This window comes from Orycteropus afer, unplaced genomic scaffold, assembly GCF_000298275.1.
Source record: "Orycteropus afer afer isolate SDZICR_OR568_19922 unplaced genomic scaffold, OryAfe1.0 scaffold00121, whole genome shotgun sequence".
In the NCBI taxonomy this organism is placed as follows: Eukaryota; Metazoa; Chordata; class Mammalia; order Tubulidentata; family Orycteropodidae; genus Orycteropus; species Orycteropus afer.
In genome coordinates, this window is record NW_006921708.1 from 7,957,176 (window position 1) to 7,971,469 (window position 14,294).

General features: G+C 36.3%; 1 protein-coding gene across 1 annotated transcript in view; it reads left to right on the forward strand.

Annotated features, from left to right (window-relative positions):
• Positions 1-10,336, forward strand: part of CUNH7orf57 (chromosome unknown C7orf57 homolog) — a 75,478-nt gene extending 65,142 nt beyond the window's left edge. Inside the window, exons 6-8 of the mRNA XM_007944145.2 lie at positions 6,802-7,019; positions 8,670-8,684; positions 10,290-10,336. Coding sequence (XP_007942336.2) covers positions 6,802-7,019; positions 8,670-8,684; positions 10,290-10,336 — 280 coding nt within the window. The remainder of the gene's footprint in view (positions 1-6,801; positions 7,020-8,669; positions 8,685-10,289) is intronic.
• The last annotated feature ends 3,958 nt before the right edge of the window (positions 10,337-14,294 follow it).

The window sequence follows — 14,294 nt, forward strand, 5'->3', positions numbered from 1 at the left end:
ACTCCTCGGAAGGAAGGTTGGGCAATCCTACTTCCGTAGTGATACTGCCTCGGAAACCCAAGGAGGGGTCGCTATGAGTCAGGGCTGACTCGATGGCACACAACAACAACAACAACATTGTAAATGGTATTATTTTTCTGTTTTCCTTTTTAAGGTTCTCTTTGATAGTGTGGAGGAATCCAACTGATTTTTGGTATGCTCATCTTGTACCCTGCCATTTTGCTGAATCCTTCTATAAGTTCTAGTACTTTTCTTTTAGAATCTCTGGGATTTCCTGTGTATAGGGTCATATCATCTGCAAGTACAGGCAGTTTTACTTCTTCTTTACCCTGATGGATGACATTTATTTCTCTTTCCTGCCTTATTGCTCTGGCTAAGACTTCCGGTACAATATTGAATAAAAGAAATAATAAAGGGCACTTATCTGGTTTTCATTTTCTCTCTGTTGAGAATAATGTTGGCTGCTGGTTTTGTGTATATGCTCTTAATTATGTTGAGGAATTTCCCCTCTATTCCTATGTGCTGGGAGTTTTTATCAGAAAAGGTGTTGGATTTTGTCAAATGCCTTTTCTGTGTCAGTTGATACTATCATGTGGTTCTTTTCCTTTGTTTTATTTACATGGTGGATTATGTTGGTTGATTTTCTAAATTTGAGCCATCTTTACATACCTGGTATGAACCCCAATTAGTAATGATGTTTTATTTTTTGATATGTTGTTGAATTCTGTTGGCTAGGATTTTGTTGAGAATTTATCATCTCTATTCATGAGAGATAAAGGGTTGGTAAGAATGAAGTCTATAACACTTTTTTTTTGTGTGTGTGTGGTGTCTTTGCCTGGCTTTGGTATTAGAGTTATACTTGAACAATAGAATTATGAGTATTTCATCCTTTGTTGTGTTCTAGAATAGTTCAGTAGAATTGATGTCAGCTGTTCTATGAATATTTGGTAGAATTTTCCAGTGAAAGCATCTTGTCTAGGGCTTTTTTTGTTGGGAGTTTTTTTGTTTTGTTTTTGTTTTTTATTTGCCTCTTCAATTTATTCTTTTGTAGAAATTAGTCTGTTCACATTTTCTATCTCAGTCTGTGCTAGTTTAGATAAGTAGTGTGTTTCTAGAACTTTGTCCATTTTTTTCTATTATTTCAAATTTGTTGGAGTACAGTTATCATAGTATTTTGTTATTGTCCTTTTTCATTTGTTCTGTTCTAGCATCACCCATTTCATTTCTTACTTGTTTTATTTTCATATTCTCCCCCTTTTCCTTTGTTAATTTAGCTGGTAGTCTGCCAATTTTATTAATCTTTTCTATGAACCAACTTGTAATGTTGATTCTTTCTATTGTTTTTCTGCTCTAATCTTATTATTTTTTCTGGTGATTGTGGGCTTTTTTTCCTCTTCTTTTTCTGTTCATTCAAGTTATGGGGTTAAAGTGTTGAATTTGACTCTTTCTACCTTTTGATGTGGGAGCTCTGGTAGCATAGTGGCTAAGGCACTTGACTGCTAACCAGAAGGCTGGCGGTTCAAATCCACCAGCCGCTCCTCAGAAGGAAGATGGGGCAATCTACTTCCATAGTGATACTGCGTTGGAAACCCAAGGAGGGGTCGCTATGAGTCGGGTCTGACTCGAGGGCACATAACAACAACAAAAACACCTTTTGATGTGGGCATTTATTAGTATAAATTGACCTCTGAGCACTGCTTTTCCTGTGTTTTTGTTGGGTTTTGTTTTGTCTTTTGCTGGGTTTTATTATGTTTTGGTTTCTTTCATTCTTGTGGTGTAGTAAATTACATGGTATAGCTTTTCTAGCCATAGTATTTGTAACTCCCTCTTTGCCATGAGTAACTGAGTAGCTGATTGTTAAAGTTATCCACCTGAAGTAATCTGGGAAGTTCGCTCTCTCTCAGGTGTGTAGAATTCTAATGTTGGGATTGGTTAGTTTTGCCACTCTGCCAGGCTTAAAATGAGCCTTCCTAGATGCAAGAGGAATCTCTCTGACTGCTAGCTAAGAGAGATGTTCTGCTGAGAGAAATGTGCTGCTGAGAGAGAGACCTGAGAGAGATACACTGCTGAGAAGGAGAGATGCAAGAGACATGCACTGCTGAGAGAGAGACATGCTCTTGAGAGAGACTGAGAGAGACGGCTGGCTGAGAGATACTGAGTGTGTTCCTGAACTTAAATTGTAGCCTGTTGCTTCCTTAATGAACCCCATAATCTGTGAGTGCTGCATGGCCACCACAGTGAATCATCAAACCTAACAGAGAGAGCGTGAATGCTGCAGGAGGAATGATTGTTGTCAAGGTTAGTAAGAGGGCTGGAGGGTGACAGCAGGCTGGCCTCACAGGAACTGGCTTTGGGCTGCTACTGGTGATTCTGTCTTCCTCTTGTGGAGTTAAGAAGTCAGAAGATGCTGCCTCCTTGCTCCTTTAGCAATTCTCATTTGATTCTAGGAATTATTTTATTTTTTATTTCTTCTATCACCCAGTAGTTTGTAAGCAGTTTGTTATTCAGTTTCCACGTGTTTGACTTTTTTCTCTTGTTTTTCCTGTTATTGATTTCTAATTTTATAGCATCATGTTTTGAGTTCTTAATAAACTCAAAACCATTCTTTCAGTGGTTTTGAGTTTATTAAGGCTTGTTTTGTGGATGTCGTGGTTCTCTATCACTTCTATAACAGACATACCACAAGTGGATGGCTTCAACAAACAGGAATTTATTCCCTTAAAGTTTGTGGGGCTATAAGTCTAAGTTCAATGTGCCAGCTCTAAGGGCTGAGTCAAGGCCCCTTGACCTTGGGCTTCAGCTCTGCTTCCTGTTCCAGGCCCATTAGAAATGGAAGCTTTTTCTGACTTATGAAGCTGCAGGCTGCTGAGGCTGATAAACCCAAGATGGACAGGTAAAATGGTACCTAAAATCAGCAGGAAACACAACAGACCACTGGTTCAAGTCAAGGAACAATTCTAAGATTGGCAGGCAACACAAAAGGCCAAAACTAGGCCATTGATAGGTGGAGTATTCTATATATGTCTATGAGATTACATTGGTTGCTTATGTTGTTTAGATCTTCTGTATCTTTGTTGAGTTTTTTTTTTCTAGTTCTGTCCTTCTTTGGCAGTAATGTGTTAAAGTCTGAAATTATTATTGTGGAGTTGTCTGTTTCTCTTCAATTCTCTTAAAGTTTATTATGTATTTTGGAGCTCTTTCATTGGCTGCATAAATATTTATTATGGTTATATCCTCTTCTTAGGTTGACACTTTAGTCATTATATAATGCCCTTCTTTGTCTTTTATGCTGGTTTTTGCTTTAAAGCCTATTTTTATCAGAAATTAATATTGCCTCTCCTGCTATTTTTTTTGGTTGCCATTTGCTTGGTATATTTTTTCCATCTTTGATTTTTAGCTTATTTTTATCTTTGGTCTAAGTTGTTTCTTTTGTAGGCAGCATATTTATGGGTCATGTTTTCTTATCCCTTCTGCCATTTTCTGTCTTTTGACTGGTATATTTAATCATTTTACATTCAGTGTAATTACCAGTAGGTAAGAATTTACTGCTATCATGTTTTTATGCCTTTTTTGTATATGGTCCTAATGATTTTCTTTGTTCTGTATACTTTTCTGTGCTGAATTATTTTTGCTTATGGGTATTCTTTTAATTTCTTTGTTGCTTTTTATTTTTTGTTTACTGAGTCTTTATGATTTTCTTCATTTTTATTTTGGTGAGAAAGTTAATCAATTTGCTTTGAGGTTATCCTGATATTTACCTTTATCATTCTAAATTCATGCAGTCTGTTCTATCTTTATATCACCTTAACTTCCTCCCTATATGAAAATTCTATAACTACACCATTCATTTCCTCTTTTTGTTTTATAGTTGTAATCATTTACAGATTGATCTTGCCAGTACCCTGTTTTCAGGCTTATAGCTTTATTTTATTTTTGAAAGTGTTTTATTTAGGTTTGTTTCCAGATAATGTTGTCATGTGTCTTAATCTCAGGTTGTTGTTTGCCCTTGTTGGTTTTCTGTCCAAAAGACTTCTTTTAGGATTTCTTGTATAGTTTGTCTAGTTTTTATAAATTCCTTTAATTTCTTTTTATCTGGAAATGTCCTAGTTTCGCCTTTATATTTCATGGTCATTTAAACAATATGTAATTCTTGGTTGGCAAGTTTTTGGTTTATGGTTTTATATGTCATCCCATTGGTTTCTTGTCTGCATGGTTTCAGCCGATAAATCAGAGCTAAGTCTTACTGGCTCTCCTTTTTAGGTAACATTTCACTCTTCCCAAGCTAATGTCAGAATTCTTTCTTTTTCTTTGGTTTCAGAAAATTTTATTATAATATGTCTTAGTGATTTTGTTTTGGAGTCTATCCTATTTGGGTTTGCTGAACTTCTTGGATATCTTCTTTTTTCATGATATTAGGGAAGTTTTCTGCCAGCAAATCTTTGAAAATTTTCTCAATGCTTTTTTTTAATTTTTCCTGTTGTTGCTGTTTGTCTCTTTTTGTCTGAAATTCTGGTCACACATAAATTATTGCTCTTGAAGGTTTCCTATATAGTTCTTAGACTTTCTTCATTTTTCTTCATTCTTTTTTTCTGATTATTCCTGTCACAGATTGGTAGCAAGGGATTTGTCCTTTACCATTTTAATGAGTTAGTCCAGTGAGTAAATCCTACTCCTTTGTCCTTCTAATGCATTAGCTATTTCTGAAATTTTACTGTTAATATTCTGGATTTCTACTTGCTGTTTTGTATAATTTCTAATGGTCTATTATTTTCTTTTTGTATTGTTTTCCTGAATTATTCTAGAGTTTTTTGTGTATTCCTTGATCTCTTGAAGGGCCCCATGTATAAATTTTTTTAATTACTTATTGGTTAGTTCCATTACCATTTCTTCCTCAGGGAGGTCTCCTGGTTCTTTATTTCAGTCACTTGTTGGAGCCATCTTGTCCTGCTTCTTTAGATGATTTGATATTGTCTGTTGTTTCTGAGTCATTAAGGTGTTATCATATTTATTTATTTATTTATTTTATTATATATTCGTTTGCCACATCCTGATTTTTTTTTTTTTTTTTTTTAATGTATCTGGGCAAGCAAAATAGGCATGTTACTTTGGTCACTAGTCTGGCTGCTGTGGAGCACTCACTACCTGTCTGCAGATCTGTGGGGTAGTGGCTGGATGCGTGAACATGGATAACTGTTTTCTGGTCTTGCAGGGTGACTTAGGCTGAAATGGGAGAGTTTGTTGCCTGTTGTCTGTCATTCGTCCAGTGGTACAGGAGCAGGCAGTGTCACTTGCTCAGTGGATGGGACAACAAATGTGGTAGGTGTGGCTGGTTACTGTGGGTGCAGTTGCTGCCTTCCAATGGATAGAGTGGGAGAGTGGTGGGTAAGTGCACTACCATGCCTGTTACACAGTGTTGGGGGTGTCACTGGCAGATCAGAGTACACACAGTTGCATGCTTGCTGCCACCTGTTGGGTCAGGGTATGGGAAATGGAGTGGCAAGCAGCATTTAGGGGGGAGGGAGAGGGAGCTTGGCAGGATTGGTGGGCAGGAGAGCAGGGCAAGCAGCCTGTGCTGCACTGGAGCAGTCTTCCCAGTTCAGCTGGGCTGATGGGCAGAAGGGATGGAGTGAGTGACCAGAGCCATACTAAAGTACTGCTGCTTCTCAGCCTCTCCATTATTTTTTAAGGGATAACAACTCATCTAGTTTATTACTGGTACGTATAATGAAAACTGATACTGATTAATTATTAACCTTTGTACTTAAGAATCATTTGGAACATTCCTTGTAATTAAATGTTCAAAATACTATATTTATTTCTGTTTTAAACAATCATACATAGAATTATCCTTGACTTTTGAATATGTCTTTATTAAATCTATTTCCCTTATGTTTAGTTCTCATAGCCCTGTCAATTATTGACCATGTGCTTTGATGAAGGGTTAATAATATCACAGCATGAATCATGTAAGTCTTAAGTACAAAGGTTAATAATTAATCAATATTATTTTGCAGTGAATATACTGATAAACTATATGAGTTTTATCTTAGATACCTAGTGCTCCTACAACAAAAATGCTACAAGTGGATAGGTTTAACAAATGGAAATTTATTGTCTCACAGTTTCCAAAAAAAGCCAAACTCACTGCCATCAAGTCGGATTTGACTCATAGTGACCCCTCCTTGGGTTTCCAAGGTGGCATCACTAGGGAAATAAATTGCCCAATCTACCTACTGAGGAGTAGATGGTGGGTTTGAACTTCCAGCCTTTTGGTTAGCAATCATATGCCTTAGGTGCTACGTGAGCAGAGTTCCTAGTTTAGGAGGCCAGAAGTCCAAATTCAGAACATTAGTTTGAGGTGAAGTCTTTCTCTGTTGGCTCTGGAAGAAAGTCCTTATTTCATCAGCTTCTGCTTCTTGGTTGATTGAGAATCTCCATGTATCATATCATTTATCTTACTCCTATCTTTCTCTCTGTTCACTTGTGTAAGTTCTTTTTTATCTCAAAAGAGGTTGACTCAAGATACATTCTCCATTAAACCTGCCTCGTTAACATAACAGAAAACTCATTCCCAGATGGAATTATAACCACAAGCTTAGAGGATAGGAATTAAAACACATATTTTTGGGGAACACAATTTAATCCATAACAATTATTATCCCTTGAAACATAATGAAGACCTCTCTCTCTTTCCATTTTAAATCTTAAGGAACTATGAGTGGGAATTGACGCAGTGACAGTGGGTTTGTTTTTTGTTTGGTTTTTGTACTTAAGTTTGACATTACTTTTTCTCTTTTTGAGGCCTGGTCAAAAAACCAGTTCACCAACAAACTTTTCCAAACTTATTAGCAATGGTTATAAAGATGAGTGGTTACAGCAGCAAGTAGATTCAGAGAAGAGAACCCTGCAGACATCGAGAATGTCTGTGTCATCTCAGTCCATGGAGGATCCCAAAGGACATCAAGACACAGAGATGCTTCCAGACCCAGAGGTTCCTGAGGGCTCTCAGAAAGCTGAAGGTGAACTTCAATCAGCAGCCTATTTTCTCTCTGAGGTTTTGGTTAATTGTGATGGCAGCAAATGATGTTTTCTTAATCTCATTATGTAATGAGTAATCTAAAATGAGTGATCTAGAAACCATGTTAAAAATCAACAAAGATATTGAGATTACAAAATAAAACATTTAGAACATTCCATGTAATTAAATGTTCAAAATAGTATATTAGTTTCTATTTTTAACAATCTGGTGGCATAATGCCTATGGCATTTGACTGCTGACCAGAAGGCTGGTGGTTCAAACCCACCAGCCACTCCTTGGAAGGAAGGTTGGGCAACCTACTTCCATAGTGATACCACCTTGGAAACCCAAGGAGGGGTTGCTATGAGTTGGATCCAACTCAACAGCAGTGAGTTTGGTTTTTGGTAGTTTAGACAGAATTATTCTTGGTTTTTGGACATGTCATTGTTAAACTTATTACATGTATGTTTAGTTTTCATAGCTCTATCAATTATTGACTATGTGCCTTGATGAAGGTTTAATCAAATCAAAGCAGCCCATAAGCAATGGCTAACTTGTCTCTTAAGATTTATAGATCCTTCAAACAATAAACAGAAGGCTCAAAGCACAGAACAGAGTGCTCTAACTGTCCAAAGGATGGCAGACAATGGAGGGTAGATGTGTGTATCAAAATTGAATAATAGTACACCAGAAAGTGAGTTAAAGATCTACCTAATATCATTTATAATCTGTACAATAAGCCCAAAACAAAACTAAAGGCTGCCAGCCAATGACCATATGGCAGACCCACAACCCCTGAGCCAAGAGACCATAGTTTAGCACAAAAAAAAAAAAAAAGAGAAAAGGTTACCTAATCATAATTTTAGTTCTTTGTTTTTACTTTATGAATCATAGCATATAAGTAATTTACTCATAGGTGTGTGCTCCAAAGAATGTAAAGGGCATGTTGAAAGACCCTTACTCACAATGAATCAGCACTTGTTAAAATTGTATAAAAAAATATCTATTAATTGTACTTCTTTGATTCTGGCCTGTTCATAGCCATAGTGCTTGCAGCCAGTTTTCCATTATTCACTTTCACTTTTTTTTTTTTTTTGATATGTCATAATAAAAAATCTCTTGCTATAGACTTTGGTGAAAACTTATTTCACAACAACAGCCTTTAAGCACATTGCTTTTACTCTTGAAGTGGCCTTTTTTTTCATTAAGGGAGAAGGAATTGTATTATGTCTCTTCAACCATTTGAAATGTTGTTGTGACTTTTTTATTTAATATGAATATGATTCCTTCTTGCCTTGCTACATCTAGCCCCTAACTCTAGTGGTAACTCCTTGGTTGCATGAGGTGGATACTTGGGTATTTGTGGTGTGCCCACTCTGTACTGAGTATCCTGCTGCTCCATCCAGTTTTGTTAATTACATACCATTCTCTTATCATCATGATGGGTAGGATAAGTGACCAGACTAGATGTTAAAAAGTGCACATTTGGACTTTACAATGCCAGCTATGTTTTATGACTAGTTTTGCTATTACTTAAGTAATATAACCTTTTTACTAATTCTCTGATTAATAATTACATACACTATTAATTCTTTGAATAATGATCTGTTCCATTTAATTGAATGGCTGATATCCTTGTTCTCTATTACAGAGTCTTCTCCTCCAAGTGAGTATTCATAAAGAAGTGGAACTGCATCTAGAGATAAAAAGTCTCTTACCAGAAACAACCAAAAAACACAGATGGATATAATTCTTAATTTTGAAACTGAAGTCTCAGCAGCCTGATATTGTGTGTATTCTAGCTACAATGTCATGTGCCATATATACTTAAAAAAAATAAAATCCCAGCCATAGAAATACAATTTGGAGACAGCAAATGGAAGACCACTTTCATTATTACAACAAGATTATTTTATAATTTTATATATATTATCAAAGAAAATTACATACTTGAGTTCAATTCATAGACATAAGTTTATTCCTTATCATGCAAGAGAAACATGGGTTTAAATAATGGAAAAGAGAACCAAAAAGCAGTGGCAGAAACTCAAATATAAAAAGCAGTAAGAGAAGAGGCTCACCTGGATATGAGATTTGGTAGTAATTTTCAACATAGTATTAAGGTGATAGAATTTATTTTACTAATAAGATGCACAATCTAATCGAAAATCTATCATTTTATATTTGCATAAATTTATAAAATTTTTATAAGTAAATTATTGAATAGTTGATATAATCTATATATTTAGATTAGCAACAAAGCATGACTGATGTGAGAAGAATTTTAGCCATGGAAATTTAACTAAACACTAAATCAGCAGTGAAACCCTGTAATCTAGAATGACAAACATTTGGCTGAGCTACTCTGCTTCCAGTTGTTTCCTGGATCGCTGAGGGTGTCATTCCTGAAGTGAGTGCTGTTTCCCTCCTCAGTGTTTCAGATCCCCAAGCTATTGCTAGTAAAGACCACACATTATCCTCTTTCATTCCGGTGGTCTTTTTCTTTTCTGTATATCCTTTTACTCCTGTGTCTTCTATTTGTTCTGCTATCCTTCTTGGGTTTTAATTTTTATTAACAACCATAAATAGTCCAGAGCATGCTCTTTTCCTTCTGGTTGGAAAAACCTCCACTTCGAGCCTATTGCTGTAAATTTCTGGGCTTAATTGCTGAGGATTCTTATGAATGGTTCTTTCCCTCCACAAGAGAAAGGAGTATTTATTTTTTTTTAATGTAAGTTTTACAGCCATTCTAGATTTTTTTAACTGCCAGAAAGTGAAACTTTGAGTAACTGGTGTGGTGGTGTTCTTTGAAAGGGGCTAGAATTAGTGTGGATGCATGGAACTTGGTATTTGAGGACATAGAACATGCAGAGTCCATTCTGAGGTGCTGATAGGGTATGCAGATTGACAGGCTGTACCATTTCCCTCCTGTCCACTCACCTCATCCTGGCTCTGCTCACACTATTTAGTTCAACTCAGCACATTTATGTTGGCAGAGCCTTTTCAGCATGCACTGGCATTTTAAATATCTCTGAGCGCTTTGTCCTTACTGGACACTTTGTCCTTGTCCACCATTGCGAAAGTTGGAGTCTGATGTTTCAGATGTTGATAGGACTAAATTTTTATGTAGATTTCAGGAATAATCCTCATAAATAGAGAAATTTATGTTTTTTATCTTATTTAAAATTAATAAGTATGTTTTAATTTGTAAAAAAAAAATATCAACTTTGTCTATCACTTTATCTGCTTATTGGTTGACTTTGCATTACAGGTGTGGCAGCATCTTCATCTGCATCAACACCTGTGAAGCTCGAATGAATGCTAACATTCTATGTGTTTAGGATAGTTATTTTAATACATACATCTGATCTAACTGTGTTAACAGCTATATTTATAAGATTCTTGTTGTATTTTAGTAATATGGATTTTTATGAAATAACTCCGTTTGCAGTAGATTTAACATCCTTGTAGCATGTATTGTGCATTTGTTGAGTTTTATATCTTTAAAGAGAAATATCAGAGTATTTCTCTGGGATGTTACATGTAGTTGACAAATACATCTAAGACCTGTGCTACCATTGCCTTGCTAGCCTGAAGATGTCCCAGCCACTTCCTGCCTGCTGTGTCACCATCTGATACCACCTCCTACCACTGGACCACTATTTGGTGGTATTCATATTGAAATCAATTGTTTAGACTCTTTAAATAGAAGAACTCAGAAAACAAGCTTTAAGCCTTCTCCATTATTTAATCCTATCACCATTTTACAAATATTTTTTCTGTTACAAAAAACATCTAATTCCAAAATATTGTGATGTAGTTTACATTAAGATCAATAGGTTTTAATTTATTATGACTTGAAGTTATAAACACTTAATATAAGAATGTTGTAGCCTTTGCTAATTTAAAATTTTACTCATGAACTGAAATCCAGAATATTATACATTGATTATTTTGTATTCTTTAAGCAGCAAAAGTTTAATTTTAATACTTCATTTAGTAGACTTCACGAGCATTTTGTAATAGTCTAGACTGAATTATCTTGTCTTATAAATTTTGTTACTGTTTATATATAATAATGAACATTAGAATATAGTTTATATTTTATATTTTTAATTCATTAATAAAATAATTATTTTCTGCAGAAGATTTTCAGAAAGCCAAATAAGATTATAGATATTTTATCTTATTTTCCAGAATAAAATTATCATGTACTCACTTAAAATTAAAAATTTTTAAACTAGTTCTTTAAATGAGATGGTTATTTGTGCACAAATATCTATATTACAGAACAAGCATATTACTTTGGGAGAATATATGCAATGTGAAAGGCTTATATATTGAATAAAAATAATTATTATTGAATTAAAAAATATACACCACTATAGTAAGGCATTTATTTTCTTCCTCTTTTCTCTTTTCTTCTTCCTTTCTACACTAATTCTTAACACCCCACACTTCAGTGAAAAAAGCACTAGGAAATGATTGCTTAGAATTCTTTCATCTTCTTTTTTTTTAGGTTATTATAAAAAAACAAACCAAACTCACTGCCGTTGAGTAGATTTGACTCACAGAGACCCCTCCTTGGGTTTCTGAGGCAGTATCTGTATGGAAGTAGATTGCCCAATCTTCCTTCTGAGGAGTGGCTGGTGGATTTGAACTGCTAGCCTTCTTATTGGCAGTCAAATACATTAGGCACTATGCCAGTGAAATTTGTGGTTTAGGGAATTAGAGTGAAAAATTTGGAATAAGAAAGACTTGGGATCAAGTCTTGGCTAAACACACACACATACACTCACACACACATTCCCACACAGTCACGTTAACACACACACACACACACACCCTCTACCAGTGATCTCACAATGTTCAGACATTCTGTGGAGGGCATCTATTAACCTGAGCTCATCACAACTTTAGATCCCCTCAACTCAAAGACCTTGAGCAAGTTTCTTGGCTTCTCTGAGCCTCATTTTCCTGCATAATAAATGGAGATAATACTCACTACCCATTTGTTGTGAGGATTAATTAAGGTTCAATAAGGAGCTCTGGTGGCATAGTGCCTAAGATATTTGACTGCTAACCAGAAGCCTGGTGGTTCAAACCCACCAGCCACTCTTCAGAAGGAAGGTTGGGCAATCTACTTCCGTAGTGATACCTCCTCAGAAACCCAAGGATGGGTCACTATGAGTCGGATCTGACTCGACGGCAGTGAGTTTGGTTTTTTGGTTTAAGGATCTCTGGTGGCATAGTACCTAAGGCATTTGACTGCTAACCAGAAGGGAGGTGGTTCAAACCCACCAGCCACTCATCAGAAGGAAGATTGGGCAATCTACTTCCATAGTTATACCTCCTCAGAAACCTAAGGAAGGGTCTCTATGAGTCGGGACCAATTTGATGGCAGTGAGTTTGGTTAATGTTCCTAACATAATGCTGACAAATACATCATATGCAGTAGTTAATCCTCTCACTTGGCTTACAGAAATCAAGGCTCAATTCAGAGGTTAACTTACCCATAAAAGGAGCTATAGGTATATGCCATGGAAAGCCAGCATCATTTAGAAAATTGGACTCTAAACACTGGATTAGTTAGTGAAGTACTGTTTTGTGCAGGTTGCTGTGAATATTAGTGCAGAAGAAGTTAGTGGAAAGTGGGGGAAGATAGATGGGAGGGAATAGCTTTAAGAGGACAATGCAAAATGAAAACAATTCTAATGTTAAAAGAAGACATTAGGAACAGATACCAGGAACTAGAGCAACTATAGTGAGGGAAGAGAATGATACACTCCATATCCTTATGGTGAACTTGGTCTTATGAAGCATCTTCCAAAATTGAATTGTGCACTGAAAATTAGCAGAAAAATAATTGGGCATGCTACCTTAAATGGCAAAGCATGATGTGTATGGATGGTTGTTTCATATTTCTTAAAGGTAAACAAAAAGTCTAAAAGACAAGCATGAACAGCATGGAAGGATGCTATTTATATACTAGATACAGGGCACATCCCCTGGAAAACACCCCTTTCAACTGATTGACTGATCACATCAAGGGAAGTGATTATATTATGGAAAGGCAACCAAATCTAGTGTTGCCAAGAAGTTCTGGTAGTGTAGTGCCTAAGGGATTTGACTGCTAACCAGAGGGCTGGCGGTTCAAATCCACCAACCACTCCTTGGAAGGAAGACTGAGCAATTTACTTCTGTAGAGATACTGCCTCAGAAACTCCAGGAGGTGCCGCCACGAGACAGTACCAACATGATGGCAGTGAGATTGGTTTTGGTTTTTTAGTGTCTGCCAAACCATTGAAAGTCATAGCCTAGCCAAGCTGACACATAACATTAACCATCATAGCAATGCTTCTGGAAGATGAGAAGGTAAAAAGGAAGGAAGAGTGCTTTTTGAGAACTACATGGGGAAGGGGAGGAGAAGCAAATAGAGAAAATTAAGGATGCTACAAAATGAAAATAAACCAAAAAGTAAAAGAGCACGTAGCCCTTCCCACATACTTCTAGTGATGGTTAATGATAATGTGTCAACCTGACTAGGCTGTGATTCTCAGTGGTTTGACAGACACTACATAATCACTTTCCATTTTGTGATCTGATGTAAGCAGCCAATTAGTAGATTTTATGAAGTGCTTTGTCTGCATTTGATCATGTGGTTCTTTTCCTTTGTTCTGTGGATGTGGTACATTATGTTGATTGATTTTCTAATGTTGAACTGTCCCTACATTCCTGCAATAAATTCCACTTGTTCATAGTGTATGACTCTTAACATGTTGGATTCTTTTTACTAGTGTTTTGTTGAGGATATCTGCATATATATTCATAAGAGTTATTAACCTGTGGTTTCCTTATTTGTGGTATGTTTGTCTGGGTATCATGGTTATGTTTGCTTCATGGAGTGAATTAGGGAGTATTCCTTCATTCTTTATGTTTTGAAAGAATTTAAACAGTATTGGTGTCAGTTCTCTAAATGTTCTGTGGAATTCCCCAGTTAAACCATCTGTTTCGGTTACCTCTAGTGCCACTCTAACAGAAAATACCACAAATGAGTGGCTTTAGCAAACAGGAATTTATTCTCTTATAGTTTAGGAGGCTAGAAATCCAAGTTCAAAGTGCCAACTCTAGGGGCTGAGTGAAAGCCCCTTGACTTTGGCCTTCAACTCCACCACTTGCTCCTGGCCCACTGGAGTTGGAGGTGTCTCTTCCGTCAGGCAGCTGCTGACTGCCAAGCCTGACAAACCCTAGGTTTACAGGTAAATGGCATAGTCCC